Here is a 21621-nt window from a genome sequence, read left to right on the forward strand (position 1 = left end):
GCTATTGCTACAAATATTCCCCAGAGACTTAAGACTGCTTTTGTGCTCCAGGGTCCAGGATATAGATATTAAACATATATCTACTGTAACTACTAATATATTTAATAGTATGATCTTTAAAGTACAATTAAAGGTATACATCATGGTAGTATTTGTTGTACTGCTTTAAATTACTTTTGTTGTACTTATTAATAACAGGGTTACACAGACTTTTATGTAAAGAGATTGAAATTTCTTGCGGATTAAATATTTCAAAATAAATATTTAAAGTGTTTGATTTAAATATTTATAAAAATATATATATTTAATAAACAATAAAATAAAATGTATCAGAATTCCATCTCGTGCACAGGAGACTGCAATTTGAATTTCTAGCTGATTAAATATTGTAAAATAAATATTTAAAATGTATAATTTACATATTTAAAATATTTTTTTAATAAAAACTAAATCAGAATTCACAGCAAAACTTTAGTTTTCTCATGAACAGGACACAAACTTATTTTTATTTATAGAGATTGCATTTTCAATTTCTAGCCGATTAAATACTTAAATATTTTAAAATATATATTTAAAGTATTTAATTTAAATATTTCATTAAAATTAAGGTTAAATACTTTATATATATATATATATATATATATATATATATATATATATATATATATATATATATATATATATATATATATATATATATATATATATATATATATATATATATATATAGATTAAAAAGATTAAATATTCTTAATATACATTTAAATATTTATTTTATAAAAATAAAATACATTTAGAATTTGCAGCACTACTTGTTCAGTTTGTGCGCAACATTTTTTTCCATGCTATACTATTTCTAACAACTAGTAAAGCTTTTTTTAATTTTGTTTTACATAACTTTTGTGGTACTGAACGCTGCACTGACGTCAGCTACTTACAGGGTTTGTTACGCCAAGAACGTAATTTGATGAAACATAATGCCTGTTACTTGTTAAAATGTCACCCTCAACCTTGAGTTCTGAGAGACGGCCAGGACAAAGATTAGGTCTAGCGCTGGGATTAGCTTTAATACGGCTGGATTACAGTCTCACACAGATGGATGTAAGCGCAGAGATGCCTCTGACCTCTTTATTATCGTGATACTGGCCCAGCAGAGCGTATGGACAGTACGAGATGCTCATCGAGATGATGCCCATGCTGCTGATCATCACCATGGAGACGTAGACGTTGGGGAAGATCGCCATGACAGCCGTACCGATTGCGAAGCCCAGAGTGCCCAGGATGTAGATGACCTTTATCCTGAGGTCAAAGTTATCCAGATACTTCTGCAGTATAGCTACATTCACAGAGAGATACACGGGAAGAATTACACTTGAACAGATCAGACGACTGAACATCTAGTTTCAGGATACGTACCTGAACAGATGGCGGCGGTGGTGGCGTAAATCACCAGCCCCCAGCAGCCCATCTGAACCCCTCTGTGGTAGTTTTGAAGGGCGGTGGAGTTCAGCGGGGCCTACAGAGACATAACACATTACCATTTAGTCTGAAAATGGCTGTAATGGCTTGGAGTCCTTTGCTAGTCTTTTGAGTGATTAACAGCTTAAATTTGGATCTTTGTCCTCACATAAAAGCCCCAAATGTATAAAAATTCCTGAAACTCGGGAAGTAGAGCACAGCACTTGCAACACCAAGTTTTTGGGTTCGATTCCCAGGAAATGCATGAATTGATCAAATGTACATGTGTACCTTTAATGCAGTGCAAGTCACTTTGAACGATTCCTACATTTACATGTATGCTTTACATGTATGCAACTTAAATCCAAAGCATCTGTAATATGGTTTGCTATAAATAGCAGTTAATATATGTTTCTGTTGATGGATGCGCATTATGGATTCACAGACATTACAACAATAGCGATACCTGGACAAGCCATTCACTCTTGATCAATGTGAATGACTGCTGTAATATGAGCAGTCATTTATTCTGTCATCATCCGGGTGCTGAAAGCGCGCGCGCACAGATGAGACCTGAACAGCACACGTTAATATGCATTTAAACTAAACTCATTTAAGATTTGTCAGTTTAAACATTTAAGAGCCAAAGGACGCGAGCTCGCGCGCGCAGTGAGAATATTCGTGCATGCGCTCATCCGAAGCAAACCCGCGCCTCAGAACGCGCGCAAATATAAGATCTCTCTGAAGTATTGTGTTTAAATGGACAAATTCAAACAAAAATTATGTCAAAATGCCCGTTTTGGTAAGTATCCTACAGCAGACACATCCGGCTAAATGCAGGCCTACTGTATCAGTGTATTCTCTTAAAGTGACAGTCTTTATATTAATAGAAACAGCAACAACAAAGAAATCACTCCATGCTCTTGATTAAAAAAGCTTTTATAACTTTAATAAAGAATTATCTTTAATTTATCTAGTTCAATATGCTATGCTGTTTTACATTTGATTACTTAATTAAATTTCTGTATCTAAAAACTTATGCTAGACCTGCCAAAAAAAAAATAAAAAATCACTGTTTATTGTTTGTATCTTTACTCTATTGTATTTATGTGTGCTGCTGCTTGTAGTTGGATAGAATATTCTTCTTTTTTATTATTATAAAGTATAGTTTTTCCATAAACATAGCACATACCGAACTGTACCGAAAACCGTGACTCTAAAACCGTGAAACAAACCGAACCGTGAAAAAGTTGAACCGTGCCACCCCTAATGTATGCATGTATCAGATGCTTTTATCTGGAGTGACTGTCGACCACAAAACCAGTCATAAGTGTCAATTTTTCAAAAATTAGATTTATACATCAGATGAAAGCTTTCTATTGATTGTATGGTTTGCTATGATAGGACAATATTTGGCCGAGATACCACTATTTGAAAATCTGGAATCTGAGGGTGCAAAAAAATCTAAATATTGAAAAGAATTGCCTTTAAAGTTGTTATATTATGATGCATATTACTAATCAAAAATTTAGTTTTGGTATATGTACCGTAGGAAATTTACAAAATATCTTCACTTAATATCCTAATGATTTTTGGCATAAAAGAAAAATTTATAATTTTGACACACACAATATATGTTTGGCTATTGCTACAAATATACCCCAGCAACTTAAGACTGGCTTGTGCTCCATGGTAACATTTGATCAGTTCATTGATTCCCTGGGAATCGAACACAACACACAACTCCCGGCATTGGGTGAGTAAATTACAATACAATCATAATTTGGGGGGAACAGGTCCTAGAACTCAACTTACATTGTATGCATTTGTCAGACACTTTTATCTGAAGTGACTTAAATTGCATTCAATTTGATTCATTTGATCAGTTAATACATTCCCTGGGAATCGAACCTACAACCGTGGCATTACTATTAGCACCATGCTCTCAGTGGCACCCCCAGAAAATGTTAACAGGGGTGGCCAAATGAGGCCACAGTAAATTTTGGGGGTGGCACATTAAAATAAAGAAAAAAAATTAAGGGTTTGCAATATAGACAAAAAGTTACATCTCTGTGAGTTCTAGGATTTTATCGATAACGAAAATTACACTATTTTGCTGAGTGTTTTTGTGCTGATATCTTATTTTTAATTGTGCTGACACCTGAGTTTTTTTTTTTTTTACCTTTAGACCATTGTTTCTAAAAGTGTGCACCATATTTTAGGTCAAATACTTGCATTTGGGCTGTTACCAAGCAAATGCAATCAGTATCAACAAAATTTATCTTTGCAATTTAGATAAAACAGAAGCTGCATCTGAAGTGCCATTTAGATGTTTTTACACACTGTTTAATGCAGTTCCGTGGAACATGGAATACTTTAACCTGCAGTTACAAATGAATAAATAATGTTTTGATATTTTAAAGATAAAACATTGAAAACTGATGTTTGAAATTATTTAAAAAATGAAAAGGTTCCATTAAATGTGAAATTAAAACCGCCAATAGGTGGCAGCGAGTCACTGTTAATAAGTGAGTCATTGCGATTGAACCGAATCATTTAAACGGTTGATTCATTCAGGAACGAAACACTTTAATGTGGTTCACACAGGGCCGGCCCTGACCAATTTGCTGCCCTAGGAAAGATTTTACCTGGCGCCCCATGCATCACAGCCCATTTTACCCTGTTATTGTGTTCATGATTTAGCATATATATATATATATATATATATATATATATATATATATATATATATATATATATATATATATATATACACACACACACACACACACACACACATTACAGCAGAACTGTTTCCAACACTCATAATAAATCAGAATATTAGAATGATTTCTAAATGATCATGTGATAGACCGGATGTCACGTGACACTGAAGAATGGAGTAATGATGCTGAAAATTCAGCTTTGCATCACAGAAATAAATGATAATTTAAAGTATAATAAATTGAAAACAAATTATTTTAAATTGTAATAATATATCACAATATTACATTTTTTTTCTGTATTTTTGATCAAATAAATGCAGGCTTGATGAGCAGAAGAAACTTCTTTCAAAAACATTAAAAATAGTAATGTTTCCAAACTTTTGGCCTGTACTGTATCCCCTGCACAACTGTAGAGTAAAACATTAATAAAAAAGTGATAATAAAAAATGCGTCTTAAAACTGACATGATTGTACAAAATCACAGTCTGGGGACTCAGAACTCAGAACAACTGCTAACATTAAGTTTAAGGTAAAAATAACTGCCATGAAATTATAGTATCTTACTCCTATGCAATAAATTGTTCATTCACTACATCTCTTTACCTCTGTCTTTATCCTCTTATCTTCTTTTTGGCACTGTATCTATCGCAGACTATGCTCATTTATAATGTGCCATGTAAATTCGGCCTTCCGTCACAATCAGGAAACTTTCACCGTGTCTAGAACTGGCGCGAGCTGCCAGGCCCGTTTCTACGAGCTGTGTGTTAACAAAAGCAGTGCTGTCTACATTGGATGCGGCGTCGGGCACGCTACACAACAAATTACCAACAACTGATCGTGTGCGCGCTCTGTTTCTGACGCACTTCAAGCACTCGATGGGCGGGGGAAGATTGAAGATTGATTTTTTTTTTTTGCTTTATTTGGTAGTATTTCGAATTAATGGTTTTTAAATAGAAGCCAATTATAAAAAAAAAATATGTAAAAAAAAAAAAAAATTCACTCGTTCACTCATTCTGGCGCCCCTATGGATGAGTGGCGCCCTTAGCATTTGCCTATACCGCGGGCTGGCCCTGTGCTCAGAGACGCAAAACTGTGGCGGCAGCAGGTGCTGCACTTTTTTTTTCACTTCTTAAACTATTGTGAATTTACATTCAGCATTTAAATGAATAGGACCCACTGTAAATAATCCTAGGGGTGGCCGCAGGGGTGGCCAGAGTTTATAGGCCACCCCTTGGGGGCGCCCCTGCATGCTCTACTGTTTGAGCTACAGGAATGCTTTCCTATATTTTCATAGCTTGAACAGTGGGGCAGTGGGATTCCAGGGAAATGCATGAACTGGTCAAATGTACAGTACATGTGTACCTTCAATGCAGTGCAAGTTGCTTTGAATGATTCCTTGAACATATCCTACATTTACATGTATGCATGTGGCAGATGCTTTTATCTGATGCAACTTAAATTGCACTTAAGTTGTACATTTGACCAGTTCATGCATTCCCTGGGAATCGAACCCACAACCTTGGTGTTGCTAGTGTCATGCCCCACTGTTCAAGCTATGAAATATAGGAAAGCATTCCTGTAGCTCATACAGTAGAGCTTGGTGCTAATAGTAATACCAAGGTTGTGGGTTTGATTCCCAGGGAATGCATAAATGAATCAAATGTGTAACTTGAATGCAATGTGAGTCGCTTTGGATGCATTATAAAAAGCAAGGCATCTCTCACCTTAGGGTCGCCCTCGTAGATGACCTGTCCCATGAAGTCGGTGTAAAACACGGCCTCTGCGATGATGGAGAACCATGTGACCAGATGACATACACACAGTCTGAACAGCTCTTTGGGCATCTTCAGCATGGACATCCAGAGCAGACGGACGGTGGTCTCGGCCTCGCCCTCCTCGCTCTCCGTGTCCCCGCTGCAGTTGGTGTTCCCGCTTTGGTGCCTCGTTCTCTGTCCGTTCCTCTGCTTCTGCCGCTTCTCCATCTCGTAGATGTCGTTCATGCTGCGTGACGGTTTGATGAGGAACGCCGCGTTGGCACGCCGGTAGCGGTAGCGGTGGGATCCGACCCGGCCGTAGTAGTAAAATGTGCAGGATGACTGTCGGTAGAAGGTGTGGCGTCTGCGGCGCATTGATGCGGTGGTGCTGGAGGGTTTGTTTCCGGGAGGCCCATGGCCGTTGAGGTCCGTCGTATGTCCGTTGGCTGCTTTGGATTGGTTGAGCTGACCGTTGAGCAGAGCTTCTTCTCCGTCACATTCGGCCTGCTGCAGAAATGCAGACAGTCGGCTGAATTTTCCACGCAGGAACTCCTGACTCTCCGCACTGCTGCTGCGCCGTGGCAGTGACCCATGATACGAAGAAATGCGATCTTGGAAGATAGACGGCTCGATTTCACGCAGAAACAGCATGTCGTGGTGGTCCAGCGTAGCATCAGCCATTTCCAAAACGGAGTCGCTTTTACTTCGAACGATGTCCACGTCTAAGAAATCCATGTCCAGCTCTCGCTCTGATCGCCGGTCCCCGTAGAGGTCGTAATGCACATAGGGTTCGTCTTCATGGATATTTTCGAGCTGGGGATGGTGCGGTGGGATTTTAACACTGGATTCGGTTTCTGCCTCTTCATCCAGACGGTCCTGTTGAGGGCTGAACTGTTGCTCTTCAATACTGAAGAGGTGCAGAGCCACGGAAATTGTGAACAGTACCGCGGCAAATAAGAACAGAATTTGCTCTTGAGATTTGAAGGTTCGACCCAAGAAGGTGTGTGTCCAGTCAAGACCACCAAGGGCGTAACCGACCGCCCCTCCGAACCCTTAAAACGCAACATGCACAGTTTAGCACCGATTCTATACAGACACGTACACAATAACAAAGCCTTTGGGAATGACAAGTGATTTTAAAAGGCACAATGCAAAAAAACAAACAAAAAAAATCTTCGCATTTTTGGTACATCTAGGATATTAATCTATCAAAAAGTTTATGCTGGCTTAGAAAAATTATATTTACTAAAACTTTCAGAAAAAGTAAATATATCTTGATAATAAATAATAATAAAATAAGACAAAACAATAAGAGTGCCAACCGCATCTATCAGCAGTGTGAATGTGGTCTGTGACTAATGCCAATCACAAGTGTTTCAGGTTATGACTGACATCAGGCAGACTTTGGCAGTGCTGTACCTGCAGAGAAGGCGTGGATGTTGAGGGCCATGTCCTGTTCCTCAGTGTCGGCCACGTCCAGCAGATACGCTCGTATGGGACCCTCCGTCGCATCCGCACAGAAATCCAGCACCACCACCCCCAAAACCGTCATCACGATTCCTATGGGCTGGTTATTTGGCACGTCTCCCAAAGCAAGACCTGAGACGGACGAACACAAACGGATTACGTCAGAGAAAAATCAACAGAATTTTTCAGAATCATTGTTGATATTTTTAACTAAAGCTAAAATGATTAAAAACCTTCCTTGCTTTTATTGTTGTGACTATTTTAATGATTACCTTGCCTTGGCTAAATCATATTTAAGTCACATGGTGTCTGTTTTAGTCAATATTAGTTTAACATTCTTTAATATAATTATTTGGCTAAAAGGGAAACAAACAAACAAACAAAACAAGAGGCATATTTGTGAACGTTAACGTATACGGTTAGGAAATTCAATAAAAGTCAAATTTCAAACAATTGTTTTTGGATTTAAAAATACAAATATATGCATAATGTGTTTGAGACATAAGTAAAATATATTAATGAATGAACATATGAAATGTTTTCAGATTAATTTAAAAACTATGCATAAAACAATAGGAACCCATTCTAATGAAACGTTACTTTTATAGTCCCTTGTCAATCATAAATGACAATTTTCAAGAGGTCGACTGTATTTGTTCAAATACACACAGAGCAGCCAATGAATTGAATTTTCTGAACAATGTGAGTTATTTACGGTTCATCAATATTTCATACAGACTTTCAGCATGTATGCAACACACTCGGGGCTCTGGGAACTCACACATCCCATAATGCCCGTGTCCTGACCTTGATCCACTGTGCTGACATACCATGAACCACTGTACATGTGTGTGTGTGTGTGTGTGTGTGAGTAAACATGGACATGAATTGATTGTTCAGGCTTAATTTAGCTCTTTTCCAGTAGAGCATGTGACGGGTCATCATGTGTTTTATGCGTGTAACTATTGGTGTTTGTTTGCTACTGCTCACAATGATCTGAATGAACCTCCAACCTAAAATATCAAACTTCAGTGTTTCCACATTGCATGAAGGATTTCATTCCTAAACGATTCCTCACTGAGGAGAGACGTGCTGCTTGATGGGATAGATTTCTACCTACTGGTTTAGAAAATAGAAAAAAAGTCCCATAGAATTACACTGAAGATGCATGCAATACATCTTTCTAATATGTGTCTTACGTTATATGTCTAGTTTTAGTATTCTAAACCCTGTTCTAATATTTAGTGTATTAAACTGTAAAAACAAGCACAGAGAGTGGAAGCTGGTCGTAGACTCATAGCTCTGTCGTGTCAGAAGGAGGCTGAGTATTACGCTTTCTTCCTGACAATGGAGTCGGTGCACAGCAAGCTAGCCGTGGAGACAGGAAGTTGTTCCAGATAGGCAATGAAAGGTAAAAAAAGGCCACAACAGGAAACAGTTTCCTGTGAACTGGTTCCTAGTCCTTTCCCATGTCATAAAGACTGACGGACTTCATGCTGACACACACACACACACACACACACACACACACACACACACACACACACACACACACACACTCTCTTTCTGCTCAAATACTGACATAGTCAGTACAAAACAAGGTATTACCATGCTACATATCTACAGTCGTGGCCAAAAGTTTTGAGAATTGTATAAATATTAGTTTTCAAAAAGTTTGCTGCTAAACTGCTTTTAGATCTTTGTTTCAGTTGTTTCTGTGATGTACTGAAATATAATTACAAGCACTTCATACGTTTCAAAGGCTCTTATCGACAATTACATGACATTTATGCAAAGAGTCAGTATTTGCAGTGTTGGCCCTTCTTTTTCAGGACCTCTGCAATTCGACTGGGCATGCTCTCAATCAACTTCTGGGCCAAATCCTGACTGATAGCAACCCATTCTTTCATAACCACTTCTTGGAGTATGTCAGAATTAGTGGGTTTTTGTTTGTCCACCCGCCTCTTGAGGATTGACCACAAGTTCTCAATGGGATTAAGATCTGGGGAGTTTCCAGGCCATGGACCCAAAATTTCAACATTCTGGTCCCCGAGCCACTTAGTTATCACTTTTGCCTTATGGCACGGTGCTCCATCGTGCTGGAAAATGCATTGTTCTTCACCAAACTGTTGTTGGATTGTTGGAAGAAGTTGCTGTTGGAGGATGTTTTGGTACCATTCTTTATTCATGGCTGTGTTTTTGGGCAGAATTGTGAGTGAGCCCACTCCCTTGGATGAGAAGCAACCCCACACATGAATGGTGTCAGGATGCTTTACTGTTGGCATGACACAGGACTGATGGTAGCGCTCACCTTTTCTTCTCCAGACAAGCCTTTTTCCAGATGCCCCAAACAATCGGAAAGGGGCTTCATCGGAGAATATGACTTTGCCCCAGTCCTCAGCAGTCCATTCACTATGCTTTCTGCAGAAGATCAATCTGTCCCTGATGTTTTTTTTTTGGAGAGAAGTGGCTTCTTTGCTGCCCTTCTTGACACCAGGCCATCTTCCAAAAGTCTTGGCCTCACTGTGCGTGCAGATGCGCTCACACCTGCCTGCTGCCATTCCTGAGCAAGCTCTGCACTGGTGGCACTCCGATCCTGCAGCTGAATCCTCTTTAGGAGACCATCCTGGCGCTTGCTGGACTTTCTTGGACACCCTGAAGCCTTCTTTACAAGAATTGAACCTCTTTCCTTGAAGTTCTTGATGATCCTATAAATTGTTGATTTAGGTGCAATCTTAGTAGCCACAATATCCTTGCCTGTGAAGCCATTTTCTCTGGCTAAACATTCAGAGCCAACAGGAACTGCTGCTTACGAGCTGTTTTACGAGAAGTTTGACTCCTAGTTAACATTTTCTAGCTGGAAAGTCCAGTGAAAAGCGGTTTCAGAGGTGGATCAAGTTCTTTCAATTTGGAATATATGTGTGTGTGTGTCTATATATATACACATATTTGTTAGTACATATTAATACTGCCAAATTATTAATTGTGATTAATCGCATCCGACAAATGTTTTTGTTCACATATATAAATATAAACACATGTATGTATATATTTAAGAAAAAAATTTAACATTTATATTAAATATATTTATATATAAGTTATATGAATATAAAAATATACATGTAAATATATATATATTATATTTTTTTATATACAGTATACTGTATATGTGTTTCAATATATACATAACAAATATACGCAGTACACACACACATATTAAATAAGTTTAATTTGGATGCAATATAATTAGAACAAAGAACACGTATTAAAAAAATTAAACAGTAATTTCTATTTTATGTTGACTTTAAAGCTTTAACATGTAGGAAATATTGTTAATTTACATTTAGAAAGAAATAGCTTAATCATATGGATGTATGGATAAATAAATAAAATATGTAAGTAGAGAAAAGTAAATTTTCATTTACAAAGAAATATATATATAAATAGTTAACTTTACATTCAGAAAGAAATTGCAAAAGTGGATGGATGGATAAATAAATGAAAAAATAAATGAATGAGAAAAGTTACCTTTACATTTAGAAAGAAAGTGAAAGTATGAAGAATGAATGAATGAATGGGGATAATTTTTTAATAATAATATGCACTCATGAATCAATCACATTAAAGTCAGGATCATGTATCAAGAAATTAAAATGTCATTTTGATTTCAGGTTGACTCTAAAGTTTCAAAGCTTTGGAAATACTGTTTTTTCTACAGAAATGTTTATATTGAGAATGAAGTGAAGTGAAGTGACGTGACATTCAGCAAAGTATGGTGACCCATACTCAGAATTTGTGCTCTGCATTTAACCCATCCGAAATGCACACACACACAGAGCAGTGAACACACACACACACACACTGTGAACACACACCCGGAGCAGTGGGCAGCCATTTATGCTGCGGCGCCCGGGGAGCAGTTGGGGGTTCGATGCCTTGCTCAAGGGCACCTAAGTCGTGGTATTGAAGGTGGAGAGAGAACTGTACATGCACTCCCCCCACCCACAATTCCTGCCGGCCCGGGACTCAAACTCACAACCTTTCGATTGGGAGTCCGACTCTCTAACCATTAGGCCACGACTTCCCCGACAAATGAAAATGACAATGAAATGGAGACAGAAAGATGTCTACTAAGACCAGGAACATGTATAAAGTAAACTGGATTTGATGTTGAGGTTCAGGTTCATTCGGAGCTGCTCACCTATCAGCGAGCCGTTGAGGAAGAGCGCGACGCCCAGCAGGACGCCCACACACAGTGCCAGGATGAAGGGCCGTCTGCGGCCCCAGCGCAGCGTACAGCGGTCACTGGCCGAGCCGATCAGAGGCGTGAAGATCAGACCCAGGATGGGGCTCAGGAACCACGTCAGGCTGTAGTATTGCTCTGGAAGACCTGAGAGACAAAACACACAGATCTGATGTCACTTCCTGCACACGGTTTCACTCAAAGTGCTGCTCCAAAAGCAGTTTTAGGTTGCATTACATAGAGTTATTGGATTCATAAATGAGCATTTGAGGTAATATAATAAAAGACCCATTACAGACCCAATAAAACCCATTTAGAAAAGGAGTTTCATCATTATAATGTAAAATACCCCCTATTATTTGGCATAATCAGATCAATGCTGATAATACTAATGATATTGCTAACATTCAACATCCTCTGCAAAATATCACATCTCTACTTCACTGAAAATATATTAAGGTCTAAATTTCAGATTTATGTAATTGAATTTCACTAAAAAAAAATATTTAAAAAAAAAGGAAAAAAAAATTGAGAACAATATTTAGGCTTAAATTCAAGATTTATTTTGTTTTGTTTTTTAAATCTCACTCAAAAAATAAAAACAAATAAATAAATAGCAAAAACAAAAATATGAAGAAAAACAGTTAGGCCTGCATGTAAGATTTATGTATTTCAATTTCTCTCAAAAATAAATAAATACAAATAAAGAAATTCTAATATATATTTATTTATTTATATTCAGAACAAAATATTTAGGCTTAAAATTAAATGTATCTATTTAAATTACATATAAAATTTGTATCCAATTTGTATGACAGATTTATGCTGGTTTTGATTGATTTGCATGAATGCATTTTAAAAATTATTTTATTTAAAGAAAATCAATTAAATGCAACTAGTTTATAAACTATGCCATAATTTTGATGAGTGCGGAAATCTGACCCCTATCTATTTACTTACAAATATGCATCAAATTTAGTTATTTATTAATTAATTTAGTTATTCAATTTAGTTAAGTTTATTAAAGTTAAAAGTTGTGCTGTATTCACAAATCATAAATTTAGAGCTAAATATTTGTTATCATTAGAGTAACTCATATTTCATGTCTCACAGTGACCTCTATGACCCTGATTGCAGTAGGTTTTGTGGTTAAATCTTCAGGTCAGGACGTCTGATGTCTGTCACAGCTGGCACTCAAAATTATGATCTTATGACCAGATTCAATAAGAAAATAGGATCAGACTAGAAAGCAGATTGTTTGTAAGAGTTACAGGCTTTAAACCTCATTCGAATAATTCACTCTCACATGATTTGAATCATAAATAATGCTGCATTATTGGGTAAGCAATCCTCTAAAAGCCTGGCAATCGTCCATTTCACCAATAAAAACTAAAACTACACTGAAGACTGATCTACAAACACTTTCCCTACATGAACTTGTTCAGGGACAAAATGTGAAAATTCATGGTCAGGAAGAAAACACCCACAACAACAAGAACACAAAACTTCAAAGTGCACCTGAAAAAATGTTTCCGCAAGAGGTTGCTCGGTTTTAAAACTGACATGTGATTTTTTGCCTCGTTAGATATACATATTACAGCACAAGCTTATGCTGAATTAATCTTATTGGTAATAACCCACCAAATTAATCAGATGATTAATCAATTGAAGTACTTGACAAAAGGATGTTATGTTCTATGGTTAAATACCAAATATGCTCTCATAAAAAGGTTCTTAAAAAGAATGATTTTCAGAGAGAAATTTACAGTATCTGTTAATTTTACAGTAAGATTTAGAGTATCTCATGGAAAAAGCCAATTTACATTTAGAAAGAAATAGTCAAAATGTAGAGAAGGGATAGAAAATAAGTAGAAGAAGAAAAAGATGGGTAAAATAAAAAAATAAATGCTACAAAACAAAAAAATTTAAATTAAATAGAAATACAATTTTTAAATAAAATAAAATAATAGATTTAGTGCTCACAGAAAAGGTGAATAAAATAAAAAAGCTATACAAATAAAAAAAATAAAAAATAAAAGAAAAAGAAAAATAATTCAGTACTCATGGAAAAGATGAATAAAAGAAAAAAAATTATATATATACTGTATATATTTATTGTTTGGTGTGTGTATATAAATATATTTGGCTCATAAAAAGTGGGTAAAAGAAAAAATCTATAAAAAAATAAATAACAATAATTGAGTACCCATCAAAAAAAGATAAAAATAAAAAAAACTATGAAACTTTCAAAGCAGGAAATATAAAAACCATCTGTGTAATAAATGCCAGGAAAGCATGACAGACTTACACCTAAAGAAATATAAAGAAACAGAAAGAGAGAATGACAAAATCATATTGTCATTCATAAAAATGACATGGAAAGATGAAATGATTGGTAAACCTTCTGCAGGGTCTCTATAATACTGTCGTCTACCTTCAGGAAACATGTCAAACGTGTATATGATGCTTTACAAAACATTGTGTCTGTGTATAAGCAGATATCTTCTGGAGAAGCTTTCTGTAGTTACAGAGGCACTAACACACTGAAGCATGTGCAGCTTTCCCAGAAAGAAAAACTAAGCAATCTGTTAGCTACTTTAAGATTGTTTAATGAAAATGAGATTTGATTTCATAATTACACCAAACAAATCAAGCATTTCTCATCCAGATCAAGAGCTCAGTCTGAACCACGTCCTTCATGCGGTGTGTGTTTGTTCTGTGAGGCTGTTATAGTGACATAATGCACACATCTGTCTGTGTCACACACCAGCGGTCCATCATAAGCGCCGTATAACGTGCATAACCACATGCAGATGACAATCATGCGCAGATTGGCATTGCAACAATTCACACGCAATCAGCTCTATCTTTAGAGGAGACGTCCAGGGCTGTAATAGGATCATCACACACACACACACACACACACACTCTGGTCGGCGGTCAGAGAGACTGTCACAGCAGTCAGCAAACCAGATCAGCCTTTCAGACGGAGACCAATAACTTGAACGCAAACACAGCACATGTACTTGAGTCTGAGCTCAATTGAATCATTCGGACATGTTCACTGGGAGTTAACCTGGCCACATCACAAGACTCCAGCAGGACAGCACAAACTGAGACAACTACAAAATTACCGAAAATCCATTGAAAATAAATGATATAAAAGATGTGAATAATTTAGAAAATCATAAACAATTTCAAATTAATTAATAATAAAGATGATAAAAAAAAACAATAAAGAGAAAAAGAAACAAATAAAATGAAATAAAATAAAAAGCCTGTCATGATTCAAAGCATCACAATATCACATACATACATTTATATTTATTAACAAATATTTAAATACATATTATAATATATATATATATATATGAAATTACATTGATTACATAAAAATAAACTAAATATAAAATAATAAGCATATATATGCGTGTATAAAAGGTAAAATTAATACATATATTCAGAATTACTTTGATCTATTATCTATTAACATTTAAATAAGAAATGCATGTGATAAAATTACATTAATTACATTAATATCAAAACTGATGTAATTAAATTCAATGTAATTTTATATATATATATATATATGTAATTAAATATTTCACTAATAAACACATGTGTACATATATCAATAATCAATAGTGTTTATTCATAAATATTTCAATAAGAAACATGTTAAAATTGCATTCTAAATAAAATAAAATAAATATATGGAGATAATAAACACACATATAATGATACAATTTAAAATATGAAAATAAGTATATTTATTATATATAATAATAACATATATATATATAATGTATATATATATACAAAGTATTATTAATTATTGTATTATTATTGTTTTATTATCAAATTATTAAATAACATTTTAGTGGGCACAGTACACACGTGCATTTTTTTTTAAGTAGTGCTGAAAGTATGTCATTCTGAATGTTCTGTTCCATTCCAAAAGACGAATACTAATTTGAACAAAAAAGAAAGAAAGAAAAAGAATAATAAAAACAAATCTGACAATAAGTCAGCAGGAATAGAGCCACCGGACCTGCTGGAAAAAAGCTCGGTGTCCCATTACAGTATAGTAAAAGACAAAAAAAACATGATCCTCTGGGAGACACACAGTCTACTCTAGAGTCCTGAGAAGCCGTTTTCTGAGAGCCTTATCAGCTGTTCGGTTCTCATCAGAGCCCGATGCCACCATCATCAGTCCACTTCCTCTTCCTCCGGTTTGTTGAGGTGTTTTTAGACATTTACTCTCTGTGCGCAAACTGCAGTTAGAGACACAAACACTGAGACAGTGAGGCCCAAACAAAAGATCGGAATCAGTTGGTAAGCAAGTTATTTGTTCCTTGAAAAATATGTGGCATAAACATGCAAACAGGAAGTTTGAGAGACTTCAGTAAATAATCTCAGGAGACGTTGTGTTTCCCACCAGGTCAAAAATGGTGAACAATACTGAGAGCAGAATGAGTCAAACTGAAGGGGAAATACTTTCTACAAGTTACTTTCTAGTGAAGAAACAAACTCTCCAACAACACACAGTCTGTTTCCAGTGGGAAAAACCAGTTCAGTCCAGTTTTAGGAACATGGTACCTGATGTTTGGGGGTCAAGGGACAACACCAGGCTCATGTGAAACGAGCTAACACCTTTTAGCAGAACTTTCCAGCACGGACCACTGACTTAGAAAGGCAAAACTCTTCCTTCAGTGATTATATAGATGCTTTCAGAGCTGTTTCACTAGACTTAATTTTCCAATCACTTTCATTCATATGTATTGGATTGTTTCAAAGCAGAAGCGCAAGAGTATGTGAGGAAGCATTTGATGACCTCTGACCTGCAAAATCATAGAGTCAAAAGACATTTGAACAAAAGTGAATCTAAAAATTCGTAAAATTTCTAAAAATAACGTTTAAAATTAATATGTATTATGAAATAAAATATCTAATTAAATACAATGAAATGTAATGAAATTAAGACTAAATAATTATTAAAATAATTGGCATGCATATATATAAAATGAATTAATATATTTATAATGTTATTTATTAATAAATATTTAAATTATGAATATGTTATATATTATATATCAAAAATACATTATAAATAAAAATAAAATAAATATGTAATAAACCTATAATATAAAATATACTCATAATATATTGATAATAACATTTGATAATATTTAATTTTATAAATTAATGTAAATATACATTATAAATCATTATAAAATAAAATGATAAATAAAAATAAATATTAAAATAAACAGTATATGAACATAATACAAAATGTATTATAATTAACATTTAATGATAAATATTTGAATGATATGTATATATGTATATGTATATATATATATGTATATATATATATATATATATATATATATATATGTATATATATATATATATATATATATATATATATATATATATATATATATATATATATATGTATGTATGTATATATATGTATGTATGTATATATATATATATATATATATATATATATATATATATATATATATATATATATATATATATCACACATACATACACACACACAAACACATACATACACATTATAAATACAAATAAAATAAGAAATTAATAAATATATTTATAACTAATATTAATTATTAATAAAATGTTTAAATAAGAAATATGATAAAATAAAATAAAAATACATTAAAACTACATGGCCCTGTGTGAAGAAGTGTTTGCCCCCTGTTAAAACTGTGGTTTATCACACCTGAGTTCAGTTTCTCTAGGCACACCAGGCCTGATTACTGCCACACCTGTTCACCATCAAGAAGTCTCTTAAACAGAACCTGCCTGACAAAGTGAAGTAGACCAAAAGAGCCTCAAAAGCTAGGCATCATGCAGAGATCCAAAGAAATTCAGAAACAAATGAGAAAGAAAGTTATTGAGATCTATCAGTCTGGAAAAGGTTATAAAGCCATTTCTAAAGCGTTGGGACTCCAGCGAGCCACAGTGAGAGCCATTATTCACAAATGGCAAAAACATGGAACAGTGGAGAACCTTTCCAAGAGTGGCCAGCCGACCAAAATTACCCCAAGAGCACAGCGAAGACTAATCCAAGAGGTCACAAAAGACCCCACCACAACATTTGCTGTTTACCAAAAATCCTGAAGGATAATGACTGGCCATCTGTTCGCGACCTCAAGCTGAAGCGAACTTGGGTCCTGCAGCAGGACAATGGTCCAAAACACACCAGCAAGTCCACCTCTGAATGGCTGAAGAAAAACAAAATGAAGACTTTGGAGTGACCTAGTCAAAGTCCTGAGCTGAATCCTATTGAGATGCTGTGGCATGACCTTAAAAAAGGTGGTTCATGCTCGAAAACCCTCCAATGTGTCTGAATTACAACACATCTGCATAGATGAGTGGACCAAAATTCCTCAGTGCTGTAACAGACTCATTGCAAGTTATCGCAAACACTTGATTGCAGTTGTTGCTGCTAAGAGTGGCCAAACAAGATTTATGGGGCAAACACTTTTCAAAAAAGGGCCATGTAGTTTTGGATTTTGTTTTCCCTTAATAATAAAAACCTTCATTTAAAAACTGCATGTTGTGTTATCTTTTACTAATATTTAAATTTGTCTGATGATCTGAAACATTAAAGTGTGACAAACATGCAAAAATAGAAATCAGGAAGGGGGCCAACTCTTTTTCATACCACTGTATATATTTCAACAATAATTGAACTATATACAGTACATTTTAGCTTATTAATTAGAAATAAATATCTTAGAGTGGTATTAGTAGTAACATTATTATTTGTTAGTAACCATTTACTGTAAAAAACAAACAAACATGCATTACATGTATAAAATCTACTTGCAAATAAAAATCAAGGAAAATCATGTGGGTAATATGCAGGTATCAGATGCTCTGATATACTGTATCTGCACACACACACACACACACACACACACACACACAGTGTCAACATAAGGTCACTATCCACATGGGTACAACCAATGAATCCTAAGACTAACAAAATGGTCATTAGTCAGCCATCACCACTGCAACAACTACAACAGCCTGTTCCTGTGAAAACAAGAAGCCCTGCCAACACACAACTAAGAGAAACCTGGAGTGAGAGTGACAGGAAGAGGAAGAGGAAGGTCAGGAAGGTGAAACTGTCTGGAAATGGACAAAAGTCAAAGCAATGCCAGGAAGCAGGTGCTGTGCAGTTCAGTGTGTGTCAGGTGCACAGCGGCCTACAGCCAGAACGCTCTCCTTTGATACGTTCTGGATCATCAATGCGCATTATCAGTCATCATTTTTATTTTTACTGACTATAAAGGCCGCAACAAACAATTATTTTGATAATCAATTAAATCAATGTTGTAAAATGACTTACCAGAGTGCCGACTGAAAATCATGAACAAACATCCACATCGCTAAGATCAGATGCTTTCTTAACTGCTGCTTTCTCATCATTGTCATGTTCGTTTATTTTGCGATTGAGAAAAGCGTGCAGCATATACAGTATTTACATATTCATCTAAATGCTGCTCTCAACAGATTTTTATTTGTTTTACCTCTAAACAAAGAAGGAAAAAGAACTTGGCTGTGAGTATATTGATGCCTTTACACATGACATGAATGAGTTTTTATTGTTTGTAGTTTTGTAAAACATTTTCACACTCAATGGGTTCGGCTTTGTTTACTTTCCAACATAATTCTCATAAGTGCTGTGTGAATTGTCTTCAATTGGACTGCATGCAGGAGAGCTGCACTATAGTGCCACACTGGTCAAACCAACATCAAGTGAGATCAAACAAATATTTGACAACAAAAATATTTGTCAACACTTTTTTTTTTTATTGTCAATAATGTTGACTAATCGTTTCAGCACTAGTGAGTCTCCAGTCTCACTTAAGCTCAGTAAGAAAGCTTACTGTGGTTTGTTATTCATGTCAGTTAGATGGTTTCTTTCTAAGTCAGATTTAAGGCTATGAGAGACTAGGACCACCATGATCCAGGACAAGAAACCAAATCTCTCTAGGCCTCTGATCCCAATTCACCAGAAATCGAGCAGATGGCAGGATGAAATATTAACACAACGGTTTCATATTCTCTTCCATTGCAGCGTGTGTCTGGAATAACCCTCCAACTGTAGCTCAAAAGCATGAATGATTGATCAGGGAGATTGAGACGTGCAGTTTGGATCTGGTTAATGTTAGTGATCTGGACACATAGCAGTCAGTTTGCATGCAGTTACTAGGGTGTTCTGTGTGGTTGCTATGTTGTTTCTAAGCAGTTACTCAGGTGTTTTAAATGATTCTGTAATGTTGCTATGTAGTTCTCAGTGCATTGTTAAAGGGTTAGTTCAGCCAAATATTAAAATTATGTCATTAATAACTTACCCTCATGTTGTTCCAAACCCGTGAGACCTCTGTTCATCTTCGGAACACAGTTTAAGATATTTTAGATTTAGTCCGAGAGCTCTCAGTCCCTCCATTGAAGCTGTGTGTACGGTATACTGTCCATGTCCAGAAAGGTAAGAAAAACATCTTCAAAGTAGTCCATGTGACATGAGAGGGTAAGTTAGAATTTGTTGAAGCATCGAAAATACATTTTGGTCCAAAAATAGCAAAAACTACGACTTTATTCAGCTTTGTCTTCTCTTCCGTGTCTGTTATAAGACAGTTCAAAACAAAGCAGTTTTTGATATCCGGTTCGAGAACGAATCATTCAATGTAACCGGATCTTTTTGAACCAGTTCACCAAATCGAACAGAAGTTTTAAATGGTTCGGGTCTCCAATATGCATTAATCCACAAATGACTTAAGCTGTTAACTTTTTTAATGTGGCTGACACTCCCTCTGAGTTCAAACAAACCAATATCCCGGAGTAATTCATGTACTCAAACAGTACACTGACCGAACTGCTGTGAAGAGAGAACTGAAGATGAACACCGAGCCGAGCCAGATAACGAACAATAGACTGACTCGTTCACGAGTCAAGAACCAGTTGCATCAGATTTCTGATCACCAGTAGTTCTTTCGGACAGTTCGATTCAATAAACCGATTGAAGAAAACGGTTCACCGGTTCTTTTGCGCTCAACGTAATGGCGTCATTGGCGATGATTGCCCCTGATTCAAGCCTTCGGTTTACCTGCACTCATAACATTAGCACAGAATCAGTTCAGAATCAATCACCAAAAGAATCAGTTCAGTTCAGACACTCTGTGTGTCAGTCTGCTTCACGCTGAATCACATGCGCAGTATCATCAGCTCATCGGTTCTCGAATCGGACACGTCTGACAGAAACGGTTCTTGACTCGTGAACGAGTCATTATCTGGCTCGGCTCGGTGTTCATCTTCAGTTCTCTCTTCACAGCAGTTCGGTCAGTGTACTGTTTGAGTAAATGAATTACTCCGGGATATTGGTTTGTTTGAACTCAGAGGGAGTGTCAGCCACATTAAAAAAGTTAACAGCTTAAGTCATTTGTGGATAAATGCTTATTGGAGACGCGAACCGTTTCAAACGATTCAGTTCGATTTGGTGAACTGGTTCAAGAAGATCCGGTTACATTGAATGATTCGTTCTCGAACCGGATATCACAAACTGCTTTGTTTTGAACTGTCTTATAACAGACACGGAAGAGAAGACAATGCTGAATAAAGTCGTAGTTTTTGCTATTTTTGGACCAAAATGTATTTGATGCATCAAATAAATCTAACTGACCCTCTGATGTCACATGGACTACTTTGAAGATGTTTTTCTTACCTTTCTGGACATGGACAGTAGACCGTACACACAGTTTTTAATGGAGGGACTGAGAGCTCTCGGACTAAATCTAAAATATCTTAAACTGTGTTCCAAAGATAAACAGAGGTCTCACAGGTTTGGAACAACATGAGGGTTATTAATGACATAATTTTAATTTTTGGGTGAACTATCCCTTTAAGTGAGAGATTGTGTGTTGTAATC

The 21621-nt window shown here is 35.8% G+C and overlaps 2 protein-coding genes across 2 annotated transcripts in view; one reads left to right on the top strand and one right to left on the bottom strand.

The window, feature by feature from the left end:
* The window catches only part of LOC132103913 (large ribosomal subunit protein P1), a 241786-nt gene extending 225681 nt beyond the window's left edge, over window positions 1–16105 (top strand). The window contains exon 6 of the mRNA XM_059508991.1: window positions 16093–16105. The gene's annotated coding sequence lies outside the window, so the exon portion shown is untranslated. The remainder of the gene's footprint in view (window positions 1–16092) is intronic.
* LOC132103912 (solute carrier family 45 member 4-like) overlaps window positions 1–21621 on the bottom strand; it is a 50176-nt gene that overhangs the window by 1958 nt on the left and 26597 nt on the right. The window contains exons 4-8 of the mRNA XM_059508988.1: window positions 11607–11795; window positions 7358–7537; window positions 5909–6990; window positions 1417–1516; window positions 1125–1336 (exon numbers count right to left, since the gene is read on the bottom strand). Of these exons, the coding sequence (XP_059364971.1) occupies window positions 1125–1336; window positions 1417–1516; window positions 5909–6990; window positions 7358–7537; window positions 11607–11795 (1763 nt within the window). The remainder of the gene's footprint in view (window positions 1–1124; window positions 1337–1416; window positions 1517–5908; window positions 6991–7357; window positions 7538–11606; window positions 11796–21621) is intronic.

Source organism: Carassius carassius, chromosome 25 (genome assembly GCF_963082965.1).
Source record: "Carassius carassius chromosome 25, fCarCar2.1, whole genome shotgun sequence".
In the NCBI taxonomy this organism is placed as follows: domain Eukaryota; kingdom Metazoa; phylum Chordata; class Actinopteri; order Cypriniformes; family Cyprinidae; genus Carassius; species Carassius carassius.